The 21,439-nt window shown below is 40.6% G+C and overlaps 1 protein-coding gene and 1 long non-coding RNA gene across 3 annotated transcripts in view; both read left to right on the top strand.

The window, feature by feature from the left end:
- Positions 1-21,439, top strand: part of LOC308384310 — a 31,524-nt gene that overhangs the window by 2,196 nt on the left and 7,889 nt on the right. Inside the window, exon 2 of the long non-coding RNA XR_013969307.1 lies at positions 11,040-11,134. This is a non-coding gene — a long non-coding RNA (uncharacterized lncRNA). The remainder of the gene's footprint in view (positions 1-11,039; positions 11,135-21,439) is intronic.
- LOC308384308 (uncharacterized protein) lies at positions 637-8,923 on the top strand. 2 transcript variants are annotated; one of them, XM_080862803.1, is made up of 2 exons: positions 637-987; positions 6,806-8,923. In XM_080862803.1, the coding sequence occupies exon 2, from the start codon at positions 7,191-7,193 to the stop codon at positions 8,415-8,417; it is 1,227 nt and encodes a 408-aa protein (XP_080718929.1). In that variant the 5' UTR covers positions 637-987; positions 6,806-7,190; the 3' UTR covers positions 8,418-8,923. The 2 variants fall into 2 exon arrangements, with proteins under 2 accessions (XP_080718929.1, XP_080718930.1); XM_080862804.1 differs by having other exon boundaries at positions 6,816-8,923.

Below are 21,439 nucleotides of genomic sequence, written 5' to 3' on the forward strand. Positions count from 1 at the left end.
TCTGTAGCTTCATTAATCTTTATAAGCAAAGGTATTGTTTTTATAAACACATATAATTAATACCTTGCTGATAGAAACGCCAGCACTTTGACTCTGACAATTATTTGATGCTGCTTTAAAAATGTTTTCAACCTTAAAATATTGTAAAAACGTAGTATTTTGAAAAAAGAAATCATCTGATTTCAAAGTGCTTTTTTACCAGTACAACCGAAACCTATGTTAAAAAGAGGAGATTTATGAGTTTCTGATGTGACTCCAGACATGCTCCCAAAAGTATGGGGTGAGTTTATGTTAAGAGAATTTTTATTTTAGTTAAATCATTAAAGTATAATCAAGTAGAAACAAGTATGCCTTATAATCAAGTGTTTATATATTTTCACACGGTAAAGCTTACTGTTGAAAAGAACACAATGTATTCCTTGCTTAAGTGTGTGAGATGTTTGACAAAGACAGGACATATACATGCATTCTTTACTTCAGTGTCTGCGATGTCAGATAAGCATGAATACTGCTGTGTCGTTGTTTTTCAGTTTGTGTGCAGAAGTTAGATAGCTAAGACAATGCCTGAGCTCTCCCCTCTTCAGTTGAAAGAGGAAGTATTATATAACCCATTTTGCCTTATAAATAAAGCGAGTAAACGGTGCTCGGTGTGTTAGTCTGCTCAGAGACTCTCACCCGTGCGCACGTCTTTGAAACTCTGAGTCGGTCTGCCAGTGTCTCATTTCTCTCTTACTGTGTTTGAACAAATTGTCAACCCTTGACATTTAATTGGTCCTTCGTAGCCGGAGAACTGACTGTTATTTTAACGTCTAGTTTTCCACAGACGGTCTCCATCGGATCCTGACGTCGTGACGCCTGCGCTGGAAGAAATCTGATCAGTAAAACGAAAAACCCGGGAACGTGAATTCGATCTCCGGTCAGCGTTCGGCCTTCACGGCTCCAGGACCCGATGAGCACCGGATCTTAAAACGCAGCGCCACAGTAGAGGTGAATATGACACGCATTCCACCAAGCGCTAAAATACGTTGATATTGAGATTTTCCTTTAAGTAGTGTGTAAACCTAGGTACGCCGACAGATCTCAGTGTCCATGCGGGACTAAGAAGACGACAGGCAAGAGCGAAATTCTAGAAAAATCGCTATTAAAAGTTCCGGTCGCTCTGGGAGTGGCTGCAACGGAACAGGTTTCCGGTCACTCAAGAAGAGTGGCTGAAGGTGAAGGTGTTACACAAATAAATAGGCCTACGGAAAATCTCAATAAAAATCATAGAAACGCGCTTTGTTTGTGAGGAGTGAGTTGTTTTTACGACCCAATACGCGGTCGAACCACTTCTCAAACTGTTTTCCTGTGTACACTCACGTATTGGTAAAGGTGGAAAAAAGGGTTGTGCTTCATCACGTAAAATTGATAACCGCTCTCTCAATTAGTGGGAGAGTAGAAGGCTGTTATCGAAAACCCATTCTCACTTTTTCATGCCAAAGAAGGTGTCACAGTTCTGACGTAATTAGTTCAAAATGGGTAACTCTAAAACTAAAGTAAAATTAACAGCAGATGAAGGATGGTTGGAAAAAAACTGTCCAAATGCAGGAAGAGTCAGTGCAAATAGGTGGAGAAATCCACATAAAATTTATTGCCCAGCCTGGCAAGGCAAATGCAATCAAGAATCAATAACTGCTTTAAAGGCTGCTTTACAAAAAGAATTATTTGAGGAAAAGAGCCAAAAGAAAAAAGCAAAACGCTTAGCAGAATGGCACCTTTTCAAGGCGTGGATGGTAGAAAACGATAAACGCATTGCTAAACGTGCCCAAAAGCAGGAAACTAAAGATAAACAGAAAACTGCAGGAGAAGAAAAACCATACCCCCCTCCTTATGCTCTTCAGCCTGCACAGCCTGCAGCAGCTGCACCTAACCTTACGTCAGCACTTCCTGTAAGCTCTCCTCACAAACCTTTTGTTTCAAATCCCTATATGGAGGCCAGACAACAACTTGATCTTATGACTAAGCATGGTCATTCCAAAAAAACAGAAATTGTAGGTCAGTTTCCAATGGTAGCCTTATCTAACCCCAGGTACGGTCAACCCACTGGTCCCCCAGACGCCCAAGGAGTCATACCAGTAGACGGTGAGCCTTTAATTTATGCATTCCGACCCTGGTCTCATAAAGACAGAGAGAATGTACTAAAAGATGTGCCACCCCTTAAAGAAGGCTTCCGGCCGTGGCGAGATGCAGTGGAATTGATCCGTCAGGGGTGGGGTTTAAATGGTCATGAGATTCATCAAGTTTTTCAAGATTTATTAGGTTTAAGTCTTCCTAGAGCTAGAGGTCAATTTACAGGAAATGATTTAAACGGTGACGTGTTGGGGCCAGACACTCCCCAATTAATACAGGAGCTTAATAACTTGTATGGCAGAATAGAAGTTATTTTAGCCCCAAGGCCAGATTATGGAAAGATAGGAGAGTGCAAACAAAAGGAAGGAGAGACAGCATCAGACTATTTGGATCGCCTACGCCCAGTTTTCAGACAAAACTCAGGGCTAAATTATGATGCCGATCCACTGTCTGCTTTTCAACAACAATTAAAAAATGCCTTCCTAAATGGTCTACTGCCTAAGATAAAAGCACATGTAGACAAACACTGGGTCACTCAAAATACAGGAACCTTGCCTGAAGCCCTACAATATGCTGAGCATGCAGTCAAAATTCAAAAACTAAAGATAAACAGAAGGAGTTTTCATGATTGATCCAGAGACAGGCTTTATAGCCTTCTCAGGACAGCAACACACGGCAGGTTTTAAGCAAAGTAGGGGAAAGCAAAAAGCAGGACAAAGAAGAGATAGAAGAGATATGAGATGTTATAACTGTGGTAAAATCGGGCACTTTGCTCGAAACTGTAGAAATGTAAGCCAAGAACAGGAAGGTGGAGATGACAGGCGCAGACGCCGTGATGAATGACTAGCACAAGAAAAGGGAAGTGAAACAAGTGAAGGGGAAGTTTACAACATTGAACAACTGCTGCTAGGCTCAGAAGCAAAGCCCACCGTTATAGTGCACGTTAACGGGGTCCCAATAAAATTCCTTTGCGACACAGGTGCTTGTAAAACTGTCCTAACAGTAGAAGTCCCAAATTTAACCTCTTCAAAAGATACCTTAATCGTGAAATCAGCCTCAGGACATGTGACAAAACAGCATCTAACCGACCCCCTTTTTATGTCACATAGAGATAGTGGCCGTGCCTGCAAAAATCAGTGCATCTATGATCCATCTTGTCCACTAAATTTGTTAGGAAGAGATGCTTTAACAAAATTAAAAATAGGAGTTTTTCCTGAAGAAAGTGGCATGAAAGCCAGACTCCTACTCTCTGAAAGTCAGAGCCAAACTGAAGATATTTTTGTTTGTGAAGGTTTAGGTGAGCCAAATTATTACTGGGCCTTAGATTTACCAAAACTTGAACCATTAGAGGCCAAAGCTAATATGTACTTACCTGAGCACTCACATAGACAGGACCCAGCAAAATATCACAACACCTTGTGGTATAAATATGTCCCAGGTCCAGACAAAATTTATGATCAACAAGTGCACAGACTAGGACCGCAAAAACTAGTCCTACAACACCTGTATGTGACACAGAGTGGTAATGCAGTATGCTCAGTGTTACAGACAGATGCAGTGCAGCGCTTAAATAAGATATGCAACCCTCATGTATCTGTTGCACGCAACGACCAAACGCCTTGGTCTGAGTTAGGCACAGTGCTGAGAAATGTAGAGATGGACAGATATGACAAAATAGAGTGTGAGGACTGGCAAAAAGGCCGTAGAACTGGGTGCATGAGGCTAACGCTGTGTTGGCCGGTGACAGCCACACCAGCCACACATTTAGCCACAACAGAGCAAGATGAATGACAAGTATTAACAATTGAAGCACATCCAGAACTAGAGAAGCTGCCACAAACATTATGGTCTCAAGGACCCACGGATGTAGGCCTAATAAAAGGAGCAGATCCAGTAGTGGTGAAAACTACAACCTCATATAGGCCTGTAAAACCACAATATCCCTTGAGTGCAGAGGCAAAAGAAGGTATCAGACCAGTCATAGCAGAGATGCAAAAAGCAGGTATTCTCGTGAAAACTAATGAAGCCACGTGTAATACACCAATTTTTCCAGTAAAAAAGGCTAATACAGGAAAATATCGCTTAGTTCATGATCTAAGAGCAATAAATGAGGTAACAGAGCAAATACCTCCAGTGGTTGCAAATCCACACACAATTCTAAATCAAGTAACACCAAAAGAACGGTGGTTCTCTGTAATAGACTTGTCCAATGCCTTCTTCTCCGTACCTCTGCACCCTGACTCACAGAAGTTATTCGGATTCACCTTTGACAATCAAAAGTATACTTATACAAGGTTGCCTCAGGGATTCCAGAATAGCCCAACTCTGTATGCAGAGGCTTTGAGAAAATCAATGTCATCTTGTACGCTCCCTGCCCCAGGGCAGTTCTTGTTGTATGTAGATGATATATTGATCACAGGCCATACAAAAGATGAGTGCAAAGAAAACACATTAACAGTTTTGCAACATCTCGCAGAGCAAGGCCATAAAGTGTCACAGCATAAACTGCAATTGTGGAGCCAGGAAGTAACATACCTTGGCCACAAATTGACAGGACAAGGCAGGCAGCTGTTAGAGAGCAGAAAGATAGCAGTCCAAAATGCCCCAAAACCAGTAACTAAACAACAAATGATGAGTTTTTTAGGACTGTGCAATTTCTGTAGATGCTGGATTCCAGAATACGCATTACTAGCTCAACCACTACAGAACCTCATTTATGGTAAAGATCTAGCATTAAAAGACAAAGTACAATGGACTCCAGAAGCAGAAAAAGCTTTCGTTGATTTGAAAATAGCACTGCAGACATGTACCGTCTTAGCATTACCAGACTATGGAAAACCTTTCGTTCTCCATGTTGATGGTGCAGGAGGGTATATGAAAGCAGTCTTAACTCAAGCTTTTGGAGAAAAACAACGTCCATTAGCTTTCTACTCATGCAAACTTGACTCTGTAGCTGCTGGATTACCTACCTGTGTTCAGGCATGCGCAGCAGCAGCAGAGGCAGTTAAAAAATGTGCAGACATTGTTCTAGGACATAAATTGATCATCAAAGTCCCACATGCAGTGACCTCTATTTTGCTCCAAGCGAACCTCTCTTTCCTCACGCATGCAAGACAACTTTCTTATGTGGGGATTCTACTTACACAATCACACATAAAAATAGAGAAGTGTGGCCAGCTAAACCCAAGTACACTTTTGCCGACTTCTCTGGACGGAGAACAACACTGTTGCATTCAAAAATTAGAGGAAGATACAAAACCTCGCACTGATATATACAGCTCCCCCCAGAGCAGTTTCAGTAATGTTTTTGTGGACGGCTCAGCGTCAAAAGACATTCACGGTAGAAATTGTGTGGGTTATGCGGTCACAACTGTTGATAAAGTGATAGAAGCAAAAGCTCTCAGCTCCTCAAACTCTGCTCAAAGCGCAGAACTAACCGCAGTCATCAGAGCATGTACTTTATATAAGGGTCAAAGTGTTAATGTTTATACAGACAGTCAATATGTCTATTCAGCAGTTCATCATTTCGCTAAAATATGGCATAACAGAGGAATGACAACTTCCTCAGGCAACACAGTTCAACATGCAAACCTTCTAAAAAAGCTATTAGAAGTAATAACGTTGCCAAAAGAATTAGCACTATGCAAATGTGCAGCTCATCAAAAGGATGACACAGAAATTACGAGAGGAAATAACTTTGCTGACAAAGCAGCAAAAGCAGCTGCAGAAAAACAAATTGATGTTTTAACAACAGAAACCATAGATCTAATACCTTTAGAAATACTAGCAGATGCACAGAAAACAGCATCGCTGAGTGAACAAAAATCTTGGGTGAAAGATGGAGCAGAATTAAAAGACAACCTTATGATGTGTAATGGCAAACCAGTGCTTCCAAAATCTTTGCATAGAACTGCTGCTTTAGTGACACATGGGAAAACTCATGTGTCATCAGGAGGGATGATTAATATTCTTAATAAACAATTCTATACAAAAAATTTTGAAAGTTCAGCACAAGAGTTTATCAGAACATGTATGATTTGCCAAAGACACAACGCACAGGGAAATCTACGTCCAAAGCGAGGGCATTTCCCTATACCACCGCATCCATTTCACACTGTCCACATGGATTTCATAGAATTAAATGAATCACAATCCTCCAAATATGCACTTGTGATAATTGATGTATTTTCCAAGTGGCCAGAAATATACCCAGTGAAAAAAGCAGATGCAATATCAGTAGCAAAATGTCTATGTAATCATTTTATTCCAACGTACGGTATTCCATCTCTGATAAGATCAGACAATGGCACACATTTTGTAAATGAAGTAATAAGTAAAGTTTCTGAAGCTTTAGGCTTCAGCATAAAACATCACTGTTCTTATCATCCACAAAGTGCAGGATTAGTCGAGAGAACTAACGGCACAATTAAACAAAGGTTGAGGAAATGTATGGAAGAGACTAAAAAACCTTGGCCTGAATGTCTAAGCTTGGTTAAATTATGGATGAGAATAACTCAAGGAACAGGTGGTCTAACGCCATTTGAAATCGTACATGGCAGACATTTTCCACTCCCCATAATGAGTGAGCCAATTAATAAATCTATTGCAGAAACAACAATGGCAGAATGGATGACAAAACTATTTGAGAATAAAGAAGTGAGATTAAGCAATCAACTGCCGAGTGACTTTTCTTCAGTTTCTTGCAGGTTGAACCCCGGTGATTGGATTCTGATTAAAGTCCTCCAGCGGAAAAACTGGAGTGCTCCAAAGTGGGAAGGTCCCTTCCAGGTGCTACTTACCACACCCACAGCGTGTAAGATAGCCGAACGAGTTTCGTGGATTCATCAATCCCACGTGAAGAAAGTGTTTGCACCACAATAAGACGCCGGTTCCCCTGACTCTTACGTGAACCCCTGCTGGAGGACAGGGCTGAACGGGTTTCCCGCCCTGTGCTTCCTCGGCAGTGCTACTCACGTGGGAGCTCGGGTGTGCCTGGTCGCCCTGAAGATCAGATTGACCTATCCCACCGAAGAGCAGAACCAATAATAACACCAGGGACGCCTGAATAAAATCTCAACAAGATGACTGAGGAAAACAACCTGATAAATCCAGAAGAAGAACCAGCTTCAGAATCAATGCTAGCACCAGTTCCAGCCCCAAAGCTGTTGTGCTTGGGCGCTTGTGACATCAAACGAAAACTACTCATGTGCTACATATTCTGTCTAATGGCTATCCTCCTGATGACGACACTCTTTTGGTTGATGCCCAGTGGAACCCACAAGACAGTACCAATTATTCTCCGACCTAAGAGGTGGACCCACGACAACTCGCACCTGAAGGAGATAGACAAAGAACACAACCACCCGTGGCTGAACAATGCATGGTACCGGTATGTCCATGACAGAGTGCACAGAGAAGACAATGCCGCAAACTGCTATGTCTGCTCACATATGCCCACGACAGCACTCCATGCCACAGTGTATGGAAAACCCCCAACCAAGGCTGAAGCACTCTGCATATATGACAAAGCCATTACCGGGACCTGCTCAACACCAGGAAAACCTGTGATGGTGATAGGTGGATCCATAAAGGACCAAAACAGCAACACCAGAGCTAAACGTAGCACAGGCCTCAAGCCCCATGATCCATATCTTGGTTCTGATGTACCAGATGACTTCAAACTCTGGACCAAGAGCCAGAAGGTAATACACGCTTTGTTTCCATGGATAGGAGTAGGGAAACACGCACTACGGATAGAAACCCTGGACTATCGTTTTGGATTATTTTTAAATGCTTCAACCCGCATTAATCAAGGACAGAATGAAGAAATTGATGCAATTCGCATCACTGTCATGCAGCACCGAGTGGCTTTAGACATCATTCTCGCAGAGAAAGGTGGTCTCTGCGTATTGTTTAACACTACATGTTGTACCTACATACCTGATAACATCCATTCATTAAACATGACAAATGCTTTGAAAGTTTTGAAACAACTGAGAGACGCTCAGCAGCAGGACTACGTTACCGATACTCAAGGTTGGTGGGACTGGCTGCTGAGCGGCTCTTGGAAATCTCTACTGATTAAAGGCCTGTTGGCCCTTTTCAGTGTGATGTTACTATTTTGCCTTTTCATTGCTTGTATTATCCCATGTCTGAGAAGCATAATGACAAACATGTTCAAGCGTATGTTAGGAAACCATGTCTTGGCTCAGTCAGTTATGGAGGATCCCTATCGTCAGTATGGTATGCTGAGTGTGGGAGAGAGAGAAGAAAATCTCTATGACAATCTTGACAAGCTTGTTGTTTAATTATTTCACTGAATGACGTGCAAGTTGAAAATGTGACTAACAAGTGACTATGCATTGAGTAAAACATGTGAAATATATTAACATCAGGAGGGAATGTTAAGAGAATTTTTATTTTAGTTAAATCATTAAAGTATAATCAAGTAGAAACAAGTATGCCTTATAATCAAGTGTTTATATATTTTCACACGGTAAAGCTTACTGTTGAAAAGAACACAATGTATTCCTTGCTTAAGTGTGTGAGATGTTTGACAAAGACAGGACATATACATGCATTCTTTACTTCAGTGTCTGCGATGTCAGATAAGCATGAATACTGCTGTGTCGTTGTTTTTCAGTTTGTGTGCAGAAGTTAGATAGCTAAGACAATGCCTGAGCTCTCCCCTCTTCAGTTGAAAGAGGAAGTATTATATAACCCATTTTGCCTTATAAATAAAGCGAGTAAACGGTGCTCGGTGTGTTAGTCTGCTCAGAGACTCTCACCCGTGCGCACGTCTTTGAAACTCTGAGTCGGTCTGCCAGTGTCTCATTTCTCTCTTACTGTGTTTGAACAAATTGTCAACCCTTGACAGTTTAACTATCGTATGAAGAATATGACATGCATCTCGATGAGAAAACACTGGGCACTTGCAAAGATTCCCATATGGAAAAGATATATATAAATCTTATAAAGTTTGTATCTGTCTTGTGTGAAACTTGTATGAAAAGCATACAAGAGTGAAAAGAGATACAGTGGGGCAAAAAAAGTATTTAGTCAGCCACCGATTGTGCAAGTTCCCCCACCTAAAATGATGACAGAGGTCAGTAATTTGCACCAGATGTACACTTCAACTGTGAGAGACAGAATGTGAAAAAAAAGATCCATGAATCCACATGGTAGGATTTGTAAAGAATTTATTCGTAAATCAGGGTGGAAAATAAGTATTTGGTCAATAACAAAAATACAACTCAATACTTTGTAACATAACCTTTGTTGGCAATAACAGAGGTCAAACGTTTACTATAGGTCTTTACCAGGTTTGCACACACAGTAGCTGGTATTTTGGCCCATTCCTCCATGCAGATCTTTTCGAGAGCAGTGATGTTTTGGGGCTGTCGCCGAGCAACACGGACTTTCAACTCCCGCCACAGATTTTCTATGGGGTTGAGGTCTGGAGACTGGCTAGGCCACTCCAGGGCTTTCAAATGCTTCTTACGGAGCCACTCCTTTGTTGCCCGGGCGGTGTGTTTTGGATCATTGTCATGTTGGAAGACCCAGCCTCGTTTCATCTTCAAAGTTCTCACTGATGGAAGGAGGTTTTGGCTCAAAATCTCACGATACATGGCCCCATTCATTCTGTCCTTAACACGGATCAGTCGTCCTGTCCCCTTGGCAGAAAAACAGCCCCATAGCATGATGTTTCCACCCCCATGCTTCACAGTAGGTATGGTGTTCTTGGGATGCAACTCAGTATTCTTCTTCCTCCAAACACGACGAGTTGAGTTTATACCAAAAAGTTCTACTTTGGTTTCATCTGACCACATGACATTCTCCCAATCCTCTGCTGTATCATCCATGTGCTCTCTGGCAAACTTCAGACAGGCCTGGACATGCACCGGCTTCAGCAGCGGAACACGTCTGGCACTGCGGGATTTGATTCCCTGCCGTTGTAGTGTGTTACTGATGGTGACCTTTGTTACTTTGGTCCCAGCTCTCTGCAGGTCATTCACCAGGTCCCCCCGTGTGGTTCTGGGATCTTTGCTCACCGTTCTCATGATCATTTTGACCCCACGGGATGAGATCTTACGTGGAGCCCCAGATCGAGGGAGATTATCAGTGGTCTTGTATGTCTTCCATTTTCTGATGATTGCTCCCACAGTTGATTTTTTCACACCAAGCTGCTTGCCTATTGTAGATTCACTCTTCCCAGTCTGGTGCAGGTCTACAATACTTTTCCTGGTGTCCTTCGAAAGCTCTTTGGTCTTGGCCATGGCGGAGTTTGGAGTCTGACTGTTTGAGGCTGTGGACAGGTGTCTTTTATACAGATGATGAGTTCAAACAGGTGCAATTCATACAGATAACGAGTGGGGGACAGAAAAGCTTCTTACAGAAGACGTTACAGGTCTGTGAGAGCCAGAGATTTTCCTTGTTTGAGGTTACCAAATACTTATTTTCCACCCTAATTTACGAATAAATTCTTTACAAATCCTACCATGTGGATTCATGGATTTTTTTTTCACATTCTGTCTCTCACAGTTGAAGTGTACCTCTGGTGCAAATTACTGACCTCTGTCATCATTTTAAGTGGGGGAACTTGCACAATCGGTGGCTGACTAAATACTTTTTTGACCCACTGTATAAGACCCCTTGAAAAATTATATAAATGAAACTTGTATGTTTTGGATACTTACTAAAACAATATATGAAAGTAATGAGAAAGTGGCCACTTTCATGAGTAAATCATACAAGCCTTATATGATTCAATATATGAAGTAGGCCACATCTTATGCAAGTCTCTTATAAGTTTTTTCTATTTCTTTTCCATATGGGTTGTAAGTGTTGTATGTAAAACTGTCAGGACCCGGGCTCTCCAGTGGATTCTATTTCTCTGTTCATTTCTCTCTCTCTTTGCTTTGTGTTCAAAGTCATCTGTGGACGGGACTCCTCCTGAGTCTCACCCAACTCACCTGTGGCTGGTCCCCACCTGTTGAAGATAAGCAATCATGGGCTCTTACTTAAGGTGTGGATAGACTCATTGATCTATTTTGGTAGTGAAACCCTGGCTCCTACATCTCTGTCATCTCCACAAGTGATTTCTCATTCACTCGACATGTCTGGAGACATGTCGAGTGAATGAGATCGGATTGTGTGGAGTGGCTGCTGGTTTGGTTTGCAAGTTGGAATCCCTCCAAGGTGATCCCCTCGAGCCCCCTTGGAACCACCTCCCTTCCTGGGTGTTTTCTCACCTGTCTTTGTTTCCCAAAAATCGTCTATCTGTACATGAACACTTTGAGCTGCCTTTGTGAGCCCTGCCTACTCACCCAGTGCCTGACGAGACAAAAACTTTATATTCAGCCATGTATTTTAAAATTTACTACAATTTTCTGTGTTCATTACTTTAAACAAAACATAACCTTTTGAAACCAGATTATTGTTTTTGACAGAACCTGACACAAGTTAACAAATGTGTATTTGCATTTATTTTGTATTTACTTATTTATATTACTTACTCGGGTTTACTAAGAGCATTGTTATGCAAAGATCCAACGAGCCAGAAAAGAAAAAAACAAATGGAATTCCCAATCCATCCAAAAAATCCAGCTCCAGTTTTGGCAATCTGTGTATCTGTGCCAGTGTGTTGCACACATAGGGTTTATGGATGCAGGCCACTAACCAAACTCCTAAGCCTTCTTATGGGCTAAATAAATATAACAAATAGGGTAGTTTCTGGCTACAGAAGATCAAGATGGAGTTACCATAAGACTAAGCTGGAGTTTTAAAATAGGATCACTTTTCAAAGAAATGTCTTCAAGCATTACTTCGGCACACCCAACAAATAATCCTTGTCCTCAATTCCTCCAACATCTTCAATTTCATAATTGCACGAGCAATCAAAATCTTAAGTGTCTCAACAGCAAATTATTGCTGCAAAAACAAGATGATTTGAGAATAACAACAGCAGTATTTTAGCAGGTGTGGTGGATGAGCGCACTCTAATTAGGGCAGGACACCAGGAGATTGATGTGGAGACAGATTGAGCCACCTGTTCGTTTCCTCAAAATTTCCCATCTCCAGTCCTTCTCAGCATCCCCTCTGCAATCACAGGCAAGGTTAAGATATTCAACTCTAATGAAAATCAGAAAGCTGACAACACGTCAAGCTGTATTTTATCAAGCTGTGTCATATTCCATCATATCAGCATAAAATCAACTGTTTTTTGACCTTTCTGGCACTGCTACAGCACGACTTAAAAAATTAGACTTAAACTGGGGGAAACTGAGTTAGTGAGTGTATTATTTTAACTGCGGAGAAAAAATAACCTTGTCTGTTTTGACTGAAGGCAAGGAATAAAAAAAAATGTCAATATTATTAGAATAATGTTCCCAAAGGTTAAACTTTTCAGTGAAGAAAAGAACAGGTAACACTATAGCAAACAGCTCGATAACACTATGTTTAGTAACATAACCTTAGCTTAGCAGAGTCATATATGATAATGAATGAAAGTGTCACCAGCACCACCATCGTTACACTGACGGTTCTCTCTTACATTTCACAGAAGAGGTGGCCCAATAATGCAGGTGGTGAAAATTAAACTGTCACTCACGTAACACACACAGAGATTCATAGTTACACGTTTTATAAAAATAAAAAAATAAAAAGATGACAGACTACTGCAAAAACATGCTAGTTGTTTTGATGGCTTTTGAGTAATGGGAGTGGATTTTGAACTGCTGAATCCCAGGAGTGGGCACTGTACTCAGTACAACTAGGCTGCTTTGCTAGCTAGGTGAAGTAATAGTAAACTTCAAAGTAAACACAAGAAATAATGTGATGCTAATAGAAGTTTGATCATTCAAATGTTTCCCACCCATATTTACATTTACAGAAGGCTAAACTAGTTAATCATTGATCTTTATATTTAATCATTATTATCTGCTCCACTAACCACTGTCTTTCCTTAGCTTTTCCTCTCCTACTTTTATTTTTTATTCATTTATCTTTTTTCCCCCACTGCAAATGTTTCACATATCCACTGCAATAACTTAAAGTTTGTGAGTGCTTTGAAGGCCCTCCAATGCCCTGGGCCCTGAAGCACTTGCCTGCCTCACCTGGTGTCAGTGAGCACCTCTGGTTCATGTTTTAAAGCTGATCATACATATCAAACTGATGGTAAATATATATATATATGTATGTATGTATATATATATATATATATATATATATATATATATATATAGACACGCACGCACACATTTGTGCTGTCCAAATTAACGCGTTAACACAAATTGATCCGCCATCACCGTCAACTTGGTCAACGTAATTAACGCATCTGGACTGCAAAATGGCTCAAAATCCCTGAAATGTGTCCGACAACGTATTTCGGGCAGTTTGTCCAAGTAGAGTTACCTTCGCACATGTGCAAATGGGCAGTTGATCTGGTAGTGACGGGCAGCTGAATCAATCAACTCATTATGGAAGATGATAAATGCACATCTGCCCTCTAGATGGGAAATTTGAGTATTAAAAAAAAACAATAGTCAGCCGACAAAGTATTATCCACATTGTGCAGGAACGAATTTTCTTTTCACCAAAGCACTTCCAGCTTAAAATATCACATTGAGGCGAAGCATACGCTAGTCGGGGATGCTGCTAGGACTTTGGCTAACGTGTCACCCAGCTTGCGACAAACCACTCGCAGAGCATCGGGGACTCAGTAAGTCTACCTCGGAAATATTGACTGACACAATTGCCAAGCGGATTGCAAAAAACTGAAGACCTATTAATATCATTGAGAACACGCACTTTAAATAGCTTTGGTTCCTTGTTTCAAGTGCCCCCCCCCCAAGAGTGACAGAGAGAGTGGATAAATGTTTACGTTGTTTTTTCTTAATATGAATGTTCAAGATGTTCAATAAACATGTTAAGTGCGTATATTTTCCCTTTTTTCTCGAGTCTGTTTGCTCATGCAAAATGAAATGCGATTAATATACAGTAATACATGGTTGACATCAAGCTTTATGCCAAGAGTGAACAAGACATCGATTCACTGATCCACATCACCAGAATATACAGCAATGACATCAGGATGTCATTCGGACTGGAGAAGTGTAGTCGGATGATAACAAAGAGAGGGAAGGTAGTCAGAACGGAGGGGCTCAAACTACCAGAAGGCAACATTGCAGACATAGAGGACAGCTACAAGTACCTGGGGATCCCGCAGGCAAATGGAAACCATGAAGAGGCCACTAGGAAAGCTGCAACCACCAAGTACCTGCAGAGGATCAGGCAAGTCCTGAGGAGTCAGCTGAATGGTAAAAACAAGATCCAGCTATCAACAACTACACCCCACCCATGATCAGGTACCCTGCTGGGATAATAAGTTAGCCACAGGAGGAGAAAGAAGCCACTGACATCAAGACAAGAAAGCTCCTTACCATGCATGGAGGGTTTCACCCCAAGTCCAGCACTCTGAGGCTGTATGCTAAGTGGAAGGAAGGAGGTCGGGGACTGGTGAGTGTCAGCACCACAGTCCAGGATGAGACAACGAACCTCCACGAATACATCAGTAAGATGGCCCCAACTGACCGCGTGCTCAGTGAATACCTCAGGCAGCAGAAACCCAAGAAAGAGGAGGGAGACGAGGAACCATCATGGAAGGACAGGGCCCTGCACGGTATGTACCACCGGCAGATAGAGGAGGTGGCTGATATCCAGAAATCCTACCAGTGGCTGGACAAAGCTGGACTGAAAGACAGCACAGAGGCACAAATCATGGCAGCACAAGAACAAGCTCTGAGCACAAGATTCATAGAGGCTGGGGTCTATCACACCAGGCAAGACCCCAGGTGCAGGCTGTGTAAAGATGCCCCAGAGACAATCCAGCACATAACAGCAGGGTGCAAGATGCTAGCAGGCAAGGCATACATGGAACGCCATAACCAAGTGGCCGGCATAGTGTACAGGAACATCTGTGCCGAGTATAATCTGGAAGTCCCGAGGTCAAAATGAGAGATGCCCCCAAGGGTGGTGGAGAATGACCGAGCTAAGATCCTGTGGGGCTTCCAGATACAGACGGACAAAATGGTGGTGGCTAACCAACCGGACATAGTGGTGGTAGACAAACAGAAGAAGACGGCCGTAGTGATCGATGTAGCGGTTCCGAATGACAGCAATATCAGGAAGAAGGAACACGAGAAGCTGGAGAAATACCAAGGGCTCAGAGAAGAGCTCGAGAGGATGTGGAGGGTGAAGGTAACGGTGGTCCCCGTGGTAATCGGAGCACTAGGTGCGGTGACTCCCAAGCTAGGCGAGTGGCTCCAGCAGATCCCGGGAATAACATCGGAGATCTCTGTCCAGAAGAGCGCAGTCCTGGGAACAGCTAAGATACTGCGCAGGACCCTCAAGCTCCCAGGCCTCTGGTAGAGGACCCGAGCTTGAAGGATAAACCGCCCGCAGGGGCGTGCTGGGTGTTTTTTTTTATATATATATATCCTTTTTCTTTACTGGCAGGGTATATTTGAGATTCTATGGTTTGCCCTTTGATTTGGGATTCTCCTTGACAAAGAAGATGATCATCTCCGTACTCTAAGCAGTTGCATTAACTTCGCATTGTTCCCAAGAAAGAAACTGTTAACCTCTTCATTAACTGAGTTTGCCTGTGTGGTAGAACTCTTGAAGCACTATATCGAACTCCATTAAATATAGGAGAGTGCTTTGGAACTGAAACTGACTTGACACTCATGTGAAGAAGAGTAGCTAACTAACTATAACCCAAAGCCCATAAGCGTGTATCGAAATAATTTGTTACTTATTTACTCAGACTTTCCAAATCCATCACTCAGTAACAGCTAGCGCTTAAAGAACTGGTTTGGACTTGATGTCATATTTGATTTGCTAAAGGTTAATCAGTCATTTATGAAATATGAAAATACTATCATTAAAAATGTTACACATATAAGAAAAGAAAGTTTACATCTGTGTATACCATTATTATTTATTTAATTTGAGCCTATCACCTCTTTTCACTCCTATTTATTAAAGAAAATCTAGCAAGTGGCTTTAGTTGAAGTGTAGACTATTTCAGTTATTTTTGTTCCCTTTTATTATTCTGATTGACTGTGTATTACACTGCCTATAGTTGGGCTCTGGTTAAGCTTAGTTTGGCTTAGCACAAGACATCATATAAGTACATAATGCTAGCCTCACTATACTAGTAAAATCCAGCTAATAACATGTCTGACGCTTATCAATAAAAACCTGCTCTTTTCAACCAAAATAAATAAAATGTTACCACTGCACCTTAGAAAATTAACAGTGAACAATTAACACATTATTTGTAACTGAAAAGCTTATATTAGTCAAGAATAATATAGCATAAGTACAAACAATCATATGACACATTCTCCACTTTGACACCAGCGCCATGGAGAATGCTACCTGGGATAGAGTGAAGAGTGAGTTTAGCCCAGACCCCATCTGGAGTACTCTAACTATTAACAACAATTCCTTTTTTTTCTGTCTTCTCTCAGTCATAGCCACCTCTAGTACCTTGGTACTGTGCAGAAACTGCACGGTAAACTTTATATCTCTGTTGAATTCTTAAGTGCCTATTACAGAGTTCAAGAGCTTAGCGCAAGATGAAGTGGGATAGGATTTAATATGAGCCTATGTGTTCTTTTTCACAGAGAGCCATGCAGAGAGAATGTGTGTGGCATGTGTGCTCATGAAAGCATTTGTATCTATTTGTGTTAAGCACAAAAAAATAAACCACCGACAAAATAAAAAGAGCAATGAGATCAGATGCCTCATGGAAGAATGGTGGGAGGAGACAGAGGAAAGCGAACGTTCATATTCTCTAGTTATCTGAACTTGAACTCTATGAACCTCCCTTTCATATGCAAATGTAGCAATATTCAAAGCAAGGTCAACTTGTTCATCCCGTGTTCCACTCTCTGCGTCCCAATGAATAAACATGTGGTTCAAACTTCTATTGCTCTGAGCATGTACTGTAAATGGTGATAGACATGACAGTGCACAGAAAGAGGAAGGGAATAGAATTTGCATTAAAAAAACACTGACTGGATAAACATATTTCTAATGCTAATAGCTTTCATATTGCAATGTCAGATAATACAGTAACTCCACACTTTCCCAGTGACTCTAACATGGGTCTTTTTATACCCTTATCGTAATCATGAGACCATAAATGGCTCTGCTTCCATTATGGAAGGCGTGTCAGTGAGACTGAGGAGATCCTCAGTGTTCTTTCCACAACCTAACTATATCCTCAGTTTATGTCAGCAGCACCCCATCCTCACTATACTATAGTAGAGCAGCGCTTTCCTCTCCTGCGCTGAATGAAAGTCTTGTTCCATGGTCTCAACAAACCTCTAAGCCATATCTTGGAATGATGTGCTGTGAGCCATGCAGAAAATGGAGGGAAAAAAAGAAACTTGGAGGACAGAAGAGGTGGCACGCCTGCTGAAGCCTCATGGTCTCAGTGGAATGGTGACTGTGAAGGAAGGGAGGGAAACAGGTGAAAAAGGCTGAGGATTATGGCCAGATTATGCAATGGAATGGTATCACTCATGGATTGGCCTCTTCAAAGCTCGGCTCTTGGCACTGCTAAAGTAGTATGGGATCCTCCTGACAAAGAATGGGCCAACACCCCCACCCAAAAAAATGTTGACTTAAAAACTACTGGAGAACTATTCCTGATAATACTGCTTAAAGAAATGATAAGAAGAATAAATGTAGTCTTACCAAATATTCACTATTAAGCTTGTTAGAATTCTCCGAACTCTGCTTCTGCCTTCTATACTTTCTTTAACTTTATCTTTGCACATGCTTCATTAAATTGCTTCACCTATTTCCCATTTTCTGCATGACATACAGAGAAATGAGTAGTGGCTCAAACACAGTGTAAACTGGACAGCACTGTACATTTAAAGAGATAACTTACCCTAAGAGACAAAGAAAATTGGGGATTAAATCATGCCTTTTCATAGTCTTCAGTCACATAATAAACACCTACTCTGAGACCTCCATAAAACTGGAACACAAACCTATAGGTTAGGTTTGTATATTGATGTGGCCTTGCATGAAAATTATAAAAATATGTTTTTGCAAACCAAGGATCATATTAAATCAGAGAGGCTTTCCCCAGGGAGGAAAATACATACATGTATTTGTATGAAAGCACGGATTGCATGTGGGCTGTATTCTGTTATATTCCACTATGTTTAGAATCCACTGGTACCTGATTTTGTATTTTCCTTTACATATATAGAGTCAAAACAAAATAATTTCCATAATAAATTGATGCAGAGAACCAGAAATTGCATAAAATTCAACTACAATGCATGAAATGAAGTGTCTTATGGCCAAAATGTCCTAGGGGAGAACCCCAGATCCCCAAGTTAATGTCTTCCCTTCAATGTGCAAATCAACTCTATACCCAATTTTCCTTTTTCTAAGCCTCGGCAATTTCAAACTCAAATAATGTAATAGTTTGGTTGCATTTGGAAATATTGCTATAATTATTTTCTCTACAACATGATATAACAATTGTGTGTTCAGTTCAACAATTTGTTTGCAAAGAGGCATCACTTCGTCTTTACAGAACTGCCAAATACAACAAACACACAATCCCAGGCTAATATGCAGAGCATACTGATGTGTGTGATAACCATCATTTTGTTGTCTTCACTTCTCCAGTCAGTAGTCATCATCTCAAACACTGTAATCATTTGTTGTCCTTGGATTTCTCTGGCACCACATTATATTCCAAAGGACCCTCCAACTTGCAAAACCAACCCACATCTCCTTTTGATCAGAGCCACTCAAGATTAATTAAGCCATGATTTACTTTAAATAGATGTGATTAGCATGCTGAATTACATTTTGTCTTCTTAGGAATGCTTCATCAAAACCACACCTGGTCATTTTGCGCATAAGTCCAAATGGACTACAGAAAAAAAAACTTGACTAATGAGCACGCATTGCAATTAAGAGCTTTTGCATTCACATAACAATTACCCCTAATCCAGGCTGGTGTTCCATGCATCTGATTTTAACACTGGACTGTTTGCATCCATATGAACAAACAAAACAAAAGCTGGGTATTGCACAAAATAGAAACTCACATTGCTGTTAATTATACTTCTTATCCAGAGTTTTGGAAAGAAATATAAAGATATTATATCCTTTTATGGCTGCCACCCAAGTATTAATAAAAACAATATAATTCATTATTTTCTTCTAATGGTGAATGGTTATTTATCTCACATTTTTGTGATATCTAAACCCCAAATCTTAAGCACGACTCTAAAACTGTTACTACTGTATTAATATCTAATATCTAATTTTCCGCTTATGTGCAGCGCAGTTGTGTACAGGTGTTTGACAAGGGACTCTTTCTCAACCATCTATTAAAAAGTTATAGCGTGCTTAGGCATTAGTAATAAGTTGTCTTAATATTAATATTCTCCTCAATATTTACTTTCTTCCTGTTCTTATTCTGACAGTGAATCCCATTCACGTTTTTGTCTGACATAATAATTGGCCTTTGAAGACAGTTGTTGTTTTTGAAGCCCTTCAGTCTCAGATGCCATCGGATGACTATGGGGCTGCAGTCGGCACCAGTAATGGCCTTAATTTGGGTCGAGGATCGTCCAGTGTCTTGATGGACAGCCAATTGGATTCTCCGACTCAGTGCTGGTAAAATTTTAGGGGGGGTCTTCCACTTGACTTTTTTGTTCTATAACCCTCAAGATCATTTAAGAAATTCTGCATGACTGGAACGCTGCGAGAGACTCTGCTTATGCAGTTCAACAACCCACATTTGACTTTGCCATCAGAACGTCATGACAGTGTGACTACTAGTTACTAGATTATTAACAGATTATAAATAAAAATGAAATGATGATAAAATGCAGGAACTGCCACTAAAGAGTTAAGTAAAAATGTGTCTTACTAGGTACAATTTTGGGAATAAGTTGATATATATATAGATATAGGAATCACGGCTGTATACTTGACATCAACCTAGAGTCAGCAGTGTCATTGTAATTAGATGGGTCACTCTGTTCACCAGAACAGCTTTCAGTGTACTTGTTATACAAGATAATTTCCCAAGAAAAGCCATGTAAGTCAATGTCTTGATGAACATAAAGCACAATTCTGTTTAATACTAATTGTTCAGGAGTCAAAGTGGGCTATGAAAGCCTAGTATATTAATTGCTGGTATTGGTGAAATGCATACAGAATAATTGTGAATTTTAACTAAAGTTAAAAACTTAATGACTTTAAAAATAATATTTTAGCCTTGTGCTTTGTTCTTTTTTCTGTGGTAATATTGGATGTAATCAAACAAACAACAAATTAGTTAATCTCAAAATGCAGCAACATACTGACAATCAAGTTAACCATGGATGTCCATGCATATGCACAGATATGCTTCACCAGCTTTATGTGCCTACATGTCTAATTTTGTCAGACTAAGAATGTCTGCCTTCTTTTTCTGTTTGCTATGAAAGGGTCATCTGCAGGGTGTCATTTTTTTTCTCTTTATCGCTCTGCAAATCTACAGTCAGGGAAGGAGAAAACTCCTATCCCATTTACTGAGATGGGCAGCAGACTTTTAGACTTTGCAAGAAAAATTAAGGAAAATATCCAACTATTACGCTAGTCTGTACAGTATCACGAGTCACAAGTTGTATTTTGTGTTTCGTGCAGTGAATGATCTTCAGGTTAGATTAGCTGCTCCTTTGGATCAGACCACTACAGCAGCTGTGCCATCAGTCTCAAAGCCAACAACCCGCAAGCGGAACAGTTCTTTAGAGATGTCCAGTTTATCAAGGCTGTCGATGTAACAGACAGCAGCTCCAGCGCAAGACACTCAAACTCACTAAGGGTTTTTTATATTCCATTTTGTGCAAGAATTTTGTAAAGTATGAATCTTCTTTTTTTTTCATTCAGTAATATCAAACTTCAGGTTTTCATTGCTACCACTATGCAATGGTGCTTGATGGTGATTTTATTTTCTTATAGAATTCTTAAAGAAGTTACAATGCTAAAACAAATGTTCAAGGAAGTGCATTGTAGATAAAAAAAAAAAAAACTCATATGATGTAAGAACACATACGTAGCTTGCATCCAGGACATTTCCCAGAACAATTTCTTATAAGGCTGTATTAAAAAAATATTAAAGAAGTGTTCCTGTTTAACATATATGAACACATTTTATCCAGTCATTCAAGAAAAGTAAAAAACTAAAGTTTAAATCAAGAAAAAAATTCTGTCATGTTTTGAGGCAGAAAGGATT

The sequence above is a fragment of the Rhamphochromis sp. 'chilingali' genome, assembly GCF_963969265.1.
Source record: "Rhamphochromis sp. 'chilingali' genome assembly, chromosome: 17".
Taxonomy (NCBI): domain Eukaryota; kingdom Metazoa; phylum Chordata; class Actinopteri; order Cichliformes; family Cichlidae; genus Rhamphochromis; species Rhamphochromis sp. 'chilingali'.